Source organism: Podarcis erhardii (assembly GCF_964252035.2).
Source record: "Podarcis erhardii genome assembly, chromosome: 4".
NCBI lineage: Eukaryota > Metazoa > Chordata > Lepidosauria > Squamata > Lacertidae > Podarcis > Podarcis erhardii.
This window is the reverse complement of record NC_138508.1, coordinates 25,109,163-25,123,066: the sequence shown is the minus strand read 5'-3', so window position 1 is coordinate 25,123,066 and position 13,904 is coordinate 25,109,163. Positions and strand designations below refer to the sequence as shown.

Genomic DNA, 13,904 nt, shown 5'->3' with positions numbered 1-13,904 from the left:
CAAATTCCTACGCAAGGACGATATTAAAGGCAAAAAGTTTTCTTTCAAAATAAAAATGACTTGGGTGTATACAATTGCACATCATGCAGACAAAGTGGATAAAAATTTTGCTCCCTCTCTATAATACTAGAGCCCGGGCTAGCCAAAAAAGCTGAGTGTGTTGGAAACTTTAGAGCAGATAAAGGAAGTACTTCTTCACAGAGCGTGAATTTGCTCCCATAAAATGAATCATCAAATTAGGGGTTTTAGGATATTCATCAAATTAGGGGTTTTAGGATATTCCATGTGGATACTAGTTAGATCAGGGGTCAGCAACCTTTTTCAGCCGTGGGCTGGTCCACTGTCCCTCAGACCATGTGGTGGGCCGGACTATTTTTTTTGGGGGGGAGGGGGGAGGGATGAAAGAATTCCTATGCCCCACAAATAACCCAGAGATGCATTTTAAATAAAAGGACACATTCTACTCATGTAAAAACACACTGATTCCTGGACCATCTGCAGGCCGGAATGAGAAGCCGATTGGGCCACATCCCTTAGGTTTCCTACCCCTGAGTTAGATGCCTCTATTTTCAGGGTCAGAGAGAGCATGCTGGGGAACAGGAGTAGGAGAAGATTACTACATTCAGACCTTGCATGTAGGCTTCCCAAAGGTAGCTGGCTGGCTTGGCTAGATAGTCCTTTGTTCTAATCTAGAATTGTCCTTCTGCTCTTATTTCCATAATGCTCACTATATGTTGTCCTGCCAGATCTTTACCTAATCTTCCCAAATATTCAGAAAAGACATCCTCCCTCATGGGATAATCTGTATGAGTAACAAAGGAACATTCAGATCGTGCTTTATAAAAACAGTTTACTCAAAATTCACAGTTCATATACACATTGCTTAAATAAACATAAGAACTTCACAACCTTATCAAAACCTGTAAGAAACATTTCTCTTTTTTTCCTTTCAAAGCTTTTAAGGTTACTATACTGAGCTACAGGTTATTCTGGAAGCAGATCATCTCCCAGTTCTTCATCAGCAAATTCATCTTCATCTATTTTTTTCCTCAGTGCAGTTTTTGGTCTCTCAGCCTGTGGTCCAAGTGGGTCAATATAGGAAGCATCTAAATTTTAAAAGAGAAGTAGAAACACACATTTTTTACAAAGAAAAGCAACACAGTCTCTAACTTTTAATAATTGCATGAGAAAAAGGGTGCCTTCTGACAGTCAGTATTTTGTTTCAAAGGAAGCTATTGGAAACATCAGTTACCTATTTCTTTGTTACCACTGCTTTCATAGGGCTCATATGTTCCTGGCAAAGCTTTCAATTTAGCACTCAGACGCTCCCCTTTATGCGTGATGCTACCAGGATCTGACAGAAGGGGAGAGAATATTAGACAAAATATTACACCATAAAGGCACGTATGAGAGACCAAAGATTATGTGTTTCTGTTCGATATGAAACAAAATAAAAACAGTATTTAAAGCATGCCACATATGCTTCAGATGTAACAATCTTGGGCTGCTAAATCAGTTTCTGATTTATTGGTTTAATCCTTGCTTACGAACCAGGATATGAAACCACAAGCAAATACCAATCGTTAAGTGTGAACTCAGAAATCCTTACAGCCACCACCATGAATAGGTTTTGGTACTGATCACATCTTGAGTTGGACCACAGTTTTCCTGACTCAGTACCAGTACACTGGCTCTATCTTAACAAATTAAAGTACATCAGGATTCTTAGTAGTGTTATTTAGGTATCACCTCCTTTCACAGGTTCTACCCCATTCCCTACAATTCTCCAATGCTCCTTTGATCCACATCTCCCTCTCCACAGAGAGAATGCAGACAGCAGGACTAATAAATGGAATCACATTTTCTTTGCTTTCAGAAACCTTAAATATGGCAGCATATGAGCAGCACTTACCACCACCACCGCTGCCTTCTCTGCGTGCCCGGGCACTGCCATCTCTACCAGACTTGACACGCTAGGGAGGAGAGGAAGAAAGGGACAGAAGTGCTCTTTAATATTATCACCAATCATTTCTGTTACTTTTAACATACAAGGTATACCTCACACTTCTGCTGGATAGCGAGGCCATTTGGTGAGCATCATGACTGAGTGGGGATTTGTTGCAGGTTCAACACACTACAGTATATTTGTGTCTAAAAATGTAGTAGAAACACTGACAACTGGGAAACACTGGCCTTTGAACGCTCCAATTGGAGAACAGCCTTTATCAAAGGTGTCATGGGCTTTGAAGACACTCAAACTCAGGACAAAAGGGAGAAACGTGCTAAGAGGAAGGCACGTTTGGCAAACCCTCGCTGCGATCAACTCCCTCCTGAAAACCTATGTCCCCGCTGTGGAAGGACGTGTGGATGCAGAATTGGCTTCCACAGTCACTTACAGACTCACTGTTCAAACCATGTTTATGGAAGACAATCTTACTTGGCTACAAGTGATCACCAAAGAAGATTCGTGTGTAACGCTAATGCCAGTTTTTACTCTGTGTACTGGAATGAATTCTAAACTTCTCAGACCATCTTGGACCAAGACAGCTAAATATGCAAATAAACAAACCAAACACTCAGTCAACTGTACTTCCCTGGCTTCCTACTCAGGGTCTGATGGGCTCCACATGCTGGAAAGCTTTCCAGTCCAACACTCTGGTGAAACGAATGAGAATCACACAAGAGCACCATCATCGTCTTGTGGAATCCCCATTGTTTCTGTGAAGCATGTGGAAAAGAACTTCCCAGTGGAAAGCTTACCCTAAAGCTGAAACCCTAAGCGTATCTCAAGAAGGGCTACTGTGCTCATTTGGCCTGCAAGGCTATTCCATCCCAAGGTGGCACTGGGGAGGGCCACAGCTCAGTGGTAGGGCATCTGCTTTGCATGCAGAAGGTTCCAAGTCCCCAGCATCTCTGGGTAGGACTGGGAGAGACTCCTGCCTGAAACCCTGGAGAGACACTGCCAGTCAGTGTAGACAATACTGAGCTGGACGGACCAATGGTCTGACTCAGTATTAGGCAGCTTCCAATATTCAAATTAATGTTGTCTCTCTGTCATCCATGTTTTGTCTCCCTGTGCCTACGTCACTAGATTTCTCCATTCTTGACTGCTGTATATTTAATGACTGGCAGCTATTAGATTTCTGATTACAGTGGTACCTCGGGTTAAGTACTTAATTCGTTCCGGAGGTCCGTTCTTAACCTGAAACTGTTCTTAACCTGAAGCACCACTTTAGCTAATGGGGCCTCCCACTGATGCCGCACAATTTCTGTTCTCATCCTGAAGCAAAGTTCTTAACCCGAGGTAATATTTCTGGGTTAGCGGAGTCTGTAACCTGAAGCGTATGTAAACCTGAAGCGTATGTAACCCGAGGTACCACTGTACCTATTACTTGTTTATGTCACTTATATCAAACCCCACCTCATAAATTATATTCCAAGGATGGCTGCCAGAGTAGTAAGAAATAATAAAATCTTTTTTTTAAAAAAGAAAATAATAAAGCATGAAAATTAAGATGACAAACTAAAATAGCATCAGTGAGATTGTTGGAACGGTTCAGGGGGAAATGAAGCAAGCATTGACCTCAGGCAAGGCAAGCATATCCTGGACAAGGGCCGCTTTGACAAGACTGAGGGCCACTTGGACAGGCAGGTAGGGCTGCCCATCTGTGGAGGACGTGACTTCATATGGTCATTGAAAGTTCAAAATGGGACTGCAAAGGAACAATCAGAAGTGTACTTAAGAGTGTGCTCCAATTACATCAGCGATTACTTGAACTTTTCCATGCCTGATGTCCTCTACAGCAGTGTTTCCCAACCTTTCCCCAACCATGTCCCTCTGCCAACCTCGTTTCCTTCCTGTGCCCCCCCCCCGGACGTAGCCTGGGTGGCAGCTGCCCCCCAAATAAGTAAAAACCAACACAAATCTGAGGTTCTAACAAAAGTCCTAGCTACGCCTATGCCTCCCCCCATCCTATTTAAATGTAGCTATTTAAATGTTTGGTTTGCAAATAGAACATGTTTTATATATATTTTTTATAATTTATACAAAATACAATTACATAAAATGATAGGACCATAATGAAACATTGTTGAAACAGAAAAGCAGAATCATAGAAGCTGGAAGAGACCCCAAGGGTCATCTTTCTAGTGCAACCCCCTGCAATGGAGGAAACTCAGCTAAATCATCAATGACAGAGGTGATGTTTCAGGTCCTAACACTCTACTATTTATGCAGGATCTATTCACTGAACACAGTCATCACTGAACACAGCAGCCACCAAGTGATGAACATACATATGTGAATCAACTTTATTCCTAAGCAAATCCAAGAAATCAGTAAGATTGCACTTCTAGTTGCCAAGTACATTTACTTCTAGATATAATAAAATTTGCAGTGAAGTGGACTTGGCATGTTGTCACTGAACGGCATAATTAAAACACGATGTTAAAAGTTGCACGTAATAAAAATCTTGAACCTAACAATGCTCGCATAGACTTGGAAGGTTCAGCAAAGGGATTTCAATAAAATCTATGCTATTTTAGATCAGGTTCATATAAAACAGATGATGAAAAATGCCTTATATTACAGTTGGAAGGTTCAGCTGAAAAAATAGTGAAGATATTCTTCAACAGCACTTCAAGAAAACGTCTGCATATTAAAATCTTGTAAATCCAAAATTATTTTATTATTGCAAACTTGTAGGGAACACATTAAAAAAATTGCCACCCTCCAGGTTTTATGTTTCTAATATACTTGGCACTGAATTTAAAAACATTAATTTATTTGTTGGAAAGTGTAAATTCTAAAATGAAAACCGTTAAATATTTATTGGGAAAGTGCACTTTCTTGGAATGAGGAAGGCGGTAAGATTTTTTCCAGCTGCATAAATTTTATAATCGCTAATTTTGCTCAAGAAACACTTTTTAATGTCACGACTGATTGGGATTTTAATTATAAATCCCACTTTCACAATATGGATTTTGTCAATTGTGCAAAAATCAACATTTGAATTTGCAATCAACAGGTGCATGGATCCAAGGTTAACCTTTAATTGCTAGCTTGAAAAACAAATCTCACCCCAGCGCCAGTGCATATTTTGCAAACCTCTTTTTTAAAAAAAAGATGTGTGGGTATACATTCATCTAAAATCACAGAATATGTGGTGTTTAAAAAGCTGTTCCTCAGCAACTTCTTGTAAAGAAACTGCTAGGTCAGCTTGATGTAGGAAGCATAAAAACAGGCAGGAAAATTTTCTTTGGCTGTAAGGTCTCTTAGGTCATGAACTTGTAGACAGATGGAAATACCTTTGACTAAATACATGAACAACTCTACAGAATTTGTGCAGGTGCACAGACTATTAAGTTAATGTTTTCAACTGAAACTATCGTACTAAAGCAACAGTTCTGAATGTATGATCCATGCTATCGTAGAATGGCATTAGCAGTATTCAAGAGATATCGTAGAAGCTGTTCCTTAATCCTTCCAAGTACTGTAGTTGCTAGGTACTGAGCAGCAGAGCAGTGTGAGGTACAGCCAAAAGACTTTACAGCCAAAGCCTACACCTAGTGGGCAAGATCCTTTCGCTGTTTATCAATAACCTGTGCGTGGCTTATTATTTTCAGGGCTGTACCTCCCTCCCCTTCAACAAGTAGAACTTAAGACTGAAAATACAGACACAAAACAAAACGTGAAATCTGCAGAAACACAACAGCTTGTAAAATAAAACACACAGAAAAAAATAGCTACAAAATATTCTGGAAGGCCTAGGCAATTAAAAAGGAAAGGCATCAAACTTTTTGTCAGGTGAGGTACTCTGGGGGAGGGCATTCCATTATGAAAACCTGCAGCAATGCATTTTCCCTGAAGATTTATCAGCCACTCAGAAAAACGAAACAAACAAACAAAGTCAGTTTACCTAGTTTTGCATGTGAATTGATCTGAGTTTCTAATGGTTGAGAGACAGGGACTCGCTCAAGTGAGTTTAATGGCAAGTGGGGATTTGAACCCTGGCTTCCCAAGTCCTGGTTTGACACTCTAACCACTGCACCACCCCAGCTCTCATACTAAGTATTGCCATTCCTGGCACACTGTATATTGGCTGGTCCTTTTTGTATGCAACTGTTATGGGAGTGGACAATGGGTGACTTATGACAGATGCAGATCAGTTTGTGTCACAACATAGATGCTGGTGGGCTTATTTTTAATTCCAAAGTATGTTTCTACTGAGCATAGATAGATCACTGATCACAGCCTCAGATAGTCCAGCAAGCTCAGTAAGATGTAGACAATAACTCTGTTCTAAATATTATATTAAGAATTGTATTTGAAGTGAAATTTTGGTTTGACGGTCCTAGACAGACTAATTAAATCGCAAACCTCTAAAAGTTTATATTTTACCACCCATTTCTTAATTTGCATTGAGGACAGAAAACAGCTGCTTGTTCAGAAGCATAAAAAGTAGCTTTAGAAAGCAAGATACCAAGATTTCCGTTCTTGTGAGCAACATTTGCAATAAAGGAAGAATCAGCCGCACCTCAGCTCCTTATACAAATTGCAATTTAAGAGAACATTCTTTACAGATTTTTGAGAAACAGTGAGATTTAGTTGTTTAAGTGACACAACATACCTGTTCCCTTATTTCTTTCAGCTTTTCCACTCTCTTAAGCTTTGTTGCATACTCTTGGATTTCTTTCAAGCCCATGTCTGTGCAGAGTCGGACCAAAAAGCGTAAACCTAGTGGTATAAAAGTCATACCATTAGTTGCCATTATTGGACTTAAAAGCAGCTGAAAAAATAAGCAGAGCACACAGCCTAGCAACAATGACCGCAATCCAACTGCAATTAAGCCCTGTGATTTCAATGGATTAAGTAGTTTTACTGTGTTGAATTGTGACCACTGTATTTATTGAGTGGCAATATGATTTAGCAAACATGACAGAAGTGTAGTAAAAAAGAGCTAGTAATGAAGCTGTGAAAAGAAATACATTTAAATAAAAACAAGCTGGGATTTTGTAAAAATACTTTCCTATATGCAGAATGGTAATACAATAATAAGTTACAGGTCCATGGTTAGATATGGAGGTGGGCAGAAGCCCATGGTGGCAGTTGTAGCCCAAAGAAAACAACACAAAACAGTCTAATATGTTGAAAAGTAATTTATTAGATCAGTTTTTTAAAAAATTAATGGGCTAACCATGTTAGTTTGTGGTAGCAAAAGCGACAACAAGCCTTGTGACACCTTAGAATTGAACATGTTTATTCTAGCATAAGCTTTTGTGGCCAGAGTCCATTTCATTAGATGCGTTTGAACTCACTGATTAGATGAGTTGATATGATGATGGGAGCAAGCAATGGCTAGAATGGCTACCTACAATGCTGAACACTGGGGAAGGAGCATTGAATATATCCAAGGGAGCCAGTGTCAGTGGCTCTTTGTACGCAGAATACTGAACATCTTTAATGAGCATACTGAAAGTTAGTTGTTCATAAACTGAATTTACTTACTGTTCATACATGTTAGGAATATCAGCACCTGTTGATCTGCACAAGCCATTTGTTGAAGTCCCATGTGTGTATCCCACCAATGCCATCTGCACTATGCATGCAATGCACTACAGAGAAGCCCTATATCCAATGATTTTTATGCAAATGGGACTTCCAGATTTCAACATGAGAGATCCAGAAAAGATCCTTTCTCCACATCTTTCCTATTTACCCCAAAGCAGGAAATTCTCAGATGGAGAGGCTCCCTCTGTTTGAAGAGCACTGGGAAGCCTGCTCGTGCAGGAGCTATGCGCTAACCACAGAGCCATATGAGGGCATGACTGGTGGCTGTAGGTTTATTTTGAGAAGCAACATAGATGGCATTGACCTATCACAAATGGATCATGATTATCACTGTGTTAAGGCAAGTATTGATACTTTGCACATGGGTAGCCAACATGGTGCCCTCCAGTTGTTGTATGTAGACAAAGACTGCATATACACCATGCGTTTCAAACATATCCCTCCCCCCATCCAAAGATTCCTGGGTACTGTAGCTTGTTAAGGTCGCTGGGAATTGTAGCTTTGTTAGGAGTAAACTACCATTTCCAAGATCCTTCTTTTGGAGAGGGGGGCAGTGTTTTAAATGTATGCTGTGTACACAGTCTTCAGCTCCCTAGTCAGTAGGTCAGGGATGACGGGAGTTGAAATCCACAGCATCTGGAGGCCATGCTATTGGCTCCCCTTGCCTTAAGACTATCCAATATAAAAAGTGTGCTTAGGATAAAAGGTGCATCATATAAAACCACTTACATTCCGCGTTTTCAGGAAACTTTCTGTGAATCGCCTTGTAGGTATCAAGAGCTTTTTGGTAGTTACCTGTTAGTAATATAAAACACACAGAGACACTACCATGAGACAGGGCCAAAACTAGGTTTTCTGTCACCCGGGTCAAAGATATTTTGTAGTCATTTTAGGTTCTGTGTAAGGTGAAGAAATGCTTTTTGCGAGTCTAAAGTAGAAAGTGCCCTTCCATTACAATCCTAATGCAGCTGGGCTGACCAGAGCTTGCCAGGGAACTGTCTCTGGCAGGAAAAATGCTCACACACCCCTTACTTTCCTGTGTGTAGATCATGTATAGACTGTAAAATGACTCAACCAAAGCTATTTAAACACATTCAAAGTTCTGAAGGGATCACGGAATCGTACAGCTGGAAGGGACCCCAAGGATCATCTAGTCCAACTGATTCTCTTCCTCAGCTTCCCGCCCCCCCCCAAATTTATTTCTCACACAGTAGCAAACCCACAGGCCATCCTATCTTCTTCATTGGGGAGAGCCCCACAGCTTCTCTAGATTTTCCAACTCTCCTTCTCCCTGCATCACATTGTAAATAAGCCTTCTTCAGGACGGAGCTTGTGGCTGCTGTTCACTTTTTCATGTTTCTCTCCGTCTGCAGACCAGACATGCTAGGAGGCTGGGAGCCTCAATGGCATCCCTCTGGAGGCTTCACCCAGGGCAGAAACCCTGGCTAGACTCGCCTGCCCCCAGCTACAGCTCTGCATGAGAAACAGAGGTTCTCCAGCATCCCTTAGCTTGGGCAAGGGGTGGACTGGCTTGCAGGGCTGAGGGAGAGTCTAATTCTTTCCCACCACAGTGTTTCCCAACTTTAAAAAAGCAGATTTAGGGGAGCACAACCAGTTTGCCCGCGCTGGGCTCTGAGTCGAGAGGGCTCTGCAGGGGTGCCACAACAATGACAAACAATGGAAGATGAGAGATGGGGATTTTGGCACTGCTAAAATTTTAAAGGCCAAAGTCTGTCACTGCTTAAAACTGTCTGCTCTGCCAAAGCTGTTATTAGCTGCAGAATGGGAAAATGTGGGTACCCGTCTCCCTCATCCTCTGCAGTTAAGAGTAGCTCTGGAAGGACAATTTATTTCAGGAAACGGTATGGGGAGGGAAAGGGTTAAACTCCACAGCATTGCAACGCTAATCCATATCCTACCCCTATCATGGCTGATTTTAACTAAAGAAAAAATATGCCAAGAGATCAAAGATTTCCTACATCTCAACTGCATTTTGGTCATTTCAGAATTCAAGATGTTAGATAGTCAAACATATCATTTTTATTGTTACCCATTTGTAAAAAAATAATACAAGAATGCTGTCCCTCTCTATTACAGGGTTAGTATTATTCAGGCAACAGGGTCCTTGACAGAACCACAGCTATTGAGGAAAGACCGGACCCACTGTCCTGAAAAACATGTGGAAAATGAGATCACAGGTTGTATACAACCAAGTCGTCCCATTAGCACAAGGACTTGCAGCTGTGCAACAGGACATCCTCTCCTGCTTCCTCTTCCTGTTTGCACCCCCTATCTGCTCTGGAGGGTTGGAGAAACCCCCCCAAAAAATGTATTGGGGGTGCACAGGGAGAGGAAATCCCATTGCACAGGCTGAAGTCCTTGCGTTAACGGGTCAACTTTGCTGACTACAACCCCTGTCGTTTAATAATCTACCTACTTTACAAATAGTCCAAACATTATAGCACGCTCTTTAAGTATTCAAATGCAAAATAAAAACACGTAATGAAACCAGTTACACATTAAGGCTGCAATCGTATACATATTTATCAGGGAGTAAGTCCCATTGAACTTATCTCTGAGTAAATGTGCGTAAGATCAGGATGAAAAAAAGACCCTCTCGATTGCCTGCAATGGTTAAACACTGTGAAACAGTGAAATACGATTATCAAAGTCAGCATGAGATACGAAAGGAGACTTACCACTTCTTCTGAAGCAGCTTGCAACCATCAATTGCCACTTCACCTGAGTTGGTCTGCAGGTAAAGATGCCAAAGTGTTACTCATAAAATGTTTCAGTGTTTTTAAGGTATAATTATTTTTCTACATGGGTTTTTTTTTTTTGGTACTGTTTTGCTATTTAGTTTGCTGCCTTGAGCTCCCTTGGGAAGAGTGGCAAGATATTAATTAAATAAATGCATCTTTGCTCTAAACATCAAGGGTATAAAGGAAATTATTCACCAAGTGAATTTTTACCCAAATGAATCCTTGCTTGGATTCCAGCATGAGGGTGAAATATGGTATTCATTGGGATTAAGTTACCGTGCCAGTTTTTAATCTGGCAAGGACGTTGTTGAAGATTGTACAGTATGCTTAGTAGATGGAGCCCAACATTTTTTCTTTTCACATATAAGATATTGTCCCAGCCAATGTTAAGCACACTGAAGTTCAACTATTTCAGCTGGTGAGAATTAAACGCATTTACGGGAATTTTAAAAAATAAAATAAGGAGGCTGCTGCAGGCTAAGTTAGAACGTTGATCAAGGTAGCTCAATTTTGGTTTATGTATGAGCTGCAGCAAATCCAATAGCTTTTTTATATCTAGTATATTGTCCTCACTAAACATTTCTTGATTTAAAATTATCAAAGCAATTAATTTGTCTTTGGGAGGGTGGGTATGAGAGATGCTGGGGAGGGGACATGATGGTTGAAGCATCTCTGTAGCTATCTGTGATTCCTGTTGCTGTTCTTATGTGGCTTGCAGCAAACACTGGAAATAAATCTAAACTTTCTCATATAGCAAACATCTTTGGGTAGGCTAGGATTGTTAAAGAATGTTGCCTCCTGTTTCTTATGAATGCAGTCCTAGGAAAAAAGTCATCCAGAGTAATCAAACCTTCTGATCACATGAAGACCACCTAAGTAGATGCATTTGCTCAGTGCTGCCTTTCGGCTTAAGCTGAAGTCTTAGAATTCCTTCCTTTAAAACTCCAAACAAATTACTCTATAATTTACATGTAGCATAATACATAAATATATATCAATGTGCTTCCCCCGTGTCCAATATAAGTGTACTGCAAAAAGTCCCCTTACAAATGATACTGGTCTAAACACTCAACAACAACAAAAATAACAACATCATGAATGGTTGCTTACTGAATAAGTGCTGCTCTTTCAAAGTAGTGAATGGCTTTTTCACAAAATTGTGTGTCAATGTAATAGGCTCCAAGCCATTCAATGACCTCAATGTTTGAAGGGAAATACCGATAGGACTGACAAAATAAAGAAGGTGGAAGAAATACAACATTAGTGATAAACAACATATTTATTCTGCTTTCGAAATATCTTACTCATTTATGTGTTTAATCCTCCAGATGCTGAAAACATGTAATTTATGAATGAGAGCAGTGTGCTAATACACTAACTAATCCCTAAAGAAAATGCAGCAGGTTTTGCAAATAGCAAAAAGACATTTTAGAAAACTTTGCTGAGGTAGGTTTCTGCATGTCCTATTTTCAAACATTTTTATTTTGTGAAACTAAAGATACACTCCACCTTCATTTTCTTATATAATTTATTTTTTTCATTACATTACAATTTTGAAAAAAGCTGTATTCAGGACAGGTTTCCTGCCAATCTGTTGGAGCAGTGTATTTTATATTTTGAAAGGTAAAATTCACAATTGAAAAATATTTTTAGTTGTCTTGACTTAAAAAACAACAACAATAAGCTACATCTACAGTGCAATCCTATGCACTTCCACATGGTAAAAACATCCCAGTATGCTCTATGGAGTTACTCCCCTAGTGTGTTTAGGACTGCTGCCCTAAAAGCTAAAATATCAGATCAAATCCATTCTTGTTATGATTTTTTTTAAAAAAATAATACAGAACGTGCTGCTCCTTGTGCAAGCAAAAAACAACAACATAGCTATATATTTTACTGTATTTTTGGTTTCTATGGAAGCCGCCCAGAGTGGCTGGGGAGGCCCAGCCAGATGGGCGGGGTATAAATAAATTATTATTATTATTATTATTATTATTATTAGCCGCTGCCAGGAGGAAGAACAGAATGAGAATGGTGATTCAAAGGGCCACTGTGTGGTTAAAAGACAGAAGGAAGTTTTTAGGGAAATACAGAAGTTTTATTTGATGCTGCAGTAGGAAAGTTTTAGTTGATGCTACAGCTAAAAGCAAGGAATTAAAAAGAGAGCCATTATTTGAATATTGCAGCTCATAGGAAACTATATCTAATTCTCTTTCATTCATATATATGTATCCAAAAAAATACAGTCAAACCTCAGTTCTTCAACAGCTCATTTTGGCTCCCGGATGCCAAAAACCTGGAAGTAAACCCTCCAGTTTTTCAGAACTCGAACGTCCAACGCAGCTTCCGCTTGAGTGCAAGAAGCTCTTGCAAACAATCGAAAGCCGCGCCTCAGTTGTTAAATGTTTCGGAAGTCAAACAGTCTTCTGGAACGAATTATGTTCGACAACTGAAGTTTGATTGTATTGTGCAAACAGAAAGATATTTCTCCTTCTGAATTACATCCCCGACAAAATTCTCTGATTTTCCCATACCACTGAAGCCCCCTGTACCCCACCCTACACATTTACAGAGGGGACTGTAGCAAGTTGGGAGAGGGAAGTTGTAAGAGCTCTGCTATTTATTGTTCTCTGACTCCAACCCAGAGGGTTGGATTAGTCATATTGGGACCTATGCTTTATGTATACTTGAATGTGACCATCAAACTAGATTCAACACTACTACTTTATATAAAAATGTCTACTATATACAATTTCCTTTTCAAAGCATCAGTTTAAGCTAGCATGCGTTCCTTTGCATTGTATGCCTATTGCAGAAGGCAAAAGCACATACCTCGTAGTAATATTGAAAAGCCTGAGACTTATCGCCTTCACTGTCATAGAGTTCTCCAAGCTTTGCTAATGCATGTGAGTCCGTTGGAACAACACTGATGAGTTGCATAAGCCACTCAATGGCCTGATTAGGATCCTCCATTAATTCATATCTGAAGTACCACCAGTTAAGGAACTTCTCGCTGTGAGTCTGACGCATAGGAATTTAACTGCAATCTTCAGGTAATCATACACTTTACCATTATTTATTTATAAAGTCTGTATCCCGCCCTTCCTTCAAAAAGATCTTTATTACATTATAAAGACACACAGAGGATTTAGTGTGTAATATGATTGATTCTATAATTGTTGAAAAGATACATGCTTGCTATTTGGAAGAGAACCTGGGCACTGTTTCGAAGGATAGCGTGAAGCTTCAGAAAAGAATCCAATGACTCATCTAACCTGTTCAGCTTTTTATATGTTAAACCTAAAAACAAAGGTCATCTAAATGGGAAGATTCAAATCTCATTGACTCATAAGATGAAGAAGCAGAAATTTAAGAACATGTTTATTATGGAAAATGAAATAAGGGAGCAATCCTATGTACAAGAAGCTGGTGTAAAGGCACATTAGTTAAACAACAATACATAAACATTAAAAAAGAAGGGGTACCTCTCGTGTCCCCTCACCCCAGTTAAAAGCACCACAATATGTCAGTGTTGAAAGAGATAAGAAAACTTGCTCAGACAGAAACTCTGT

At 39.9% G+C, this 13,904-nt stretch overlaps 1 protein-coding gene across 2 annotated transcripts in view; it reads right to left on the bottom strand.

Annotated features, from left to right (window-relative positions):
- Positions 1 to 833: 833 nt before the first annotated feature.
- The window catches only part of IFT88 (intraflagellar transport 88), a 38,143-nt gene continuing 25,072 nt past the window's right edge, over positions 834 to 13,904 (bottom strand). For both annotated transcript variants that reach the window (XM_081860290.1, XM_081860291.1), the window contains exons 19-27: positions 13,524 to 13,632; positions 13,165 to 13,315; positions 11,443 to 11,558; positions 10,270 to 10,322; positions 8,300 to 8,365; positions 6,630 to 6,736; positions 1,913 to 1,973; positions 1,253 to 1,354; positions 834 to 1,106 (exon numbers count right to left, since the gene is read on the bottom strand). In XM_081860290.1, coding sequence (XP_081716416.1) covers positions 985 to 1,106; positions 1,253 to 1,354; positions 1,913 to 1,973; positions 6,630 to 6,736; positions 8,300 to 8,365; positions 10,270 to 10,322; positions 11,443 to 11,558; positions 13,165 to 13,315; positions 13,524 to 13,632 — 887 coding nt within the window. In that variant the 3' untranslated portion in view covers positions 834 to 984. The remainder of the gene's footprint in view (positions 1,107 to 1,252; positions 1,355 to 1,912; positions 1,974 to 6,629; positions 6,737 to 8,299; positions 8,366 to 10,269; positions 10,323 to 11,442; positions 11,559 to 13,164; positions 13,316 to 13,523; positions 13,633 to 13,904) is intronic.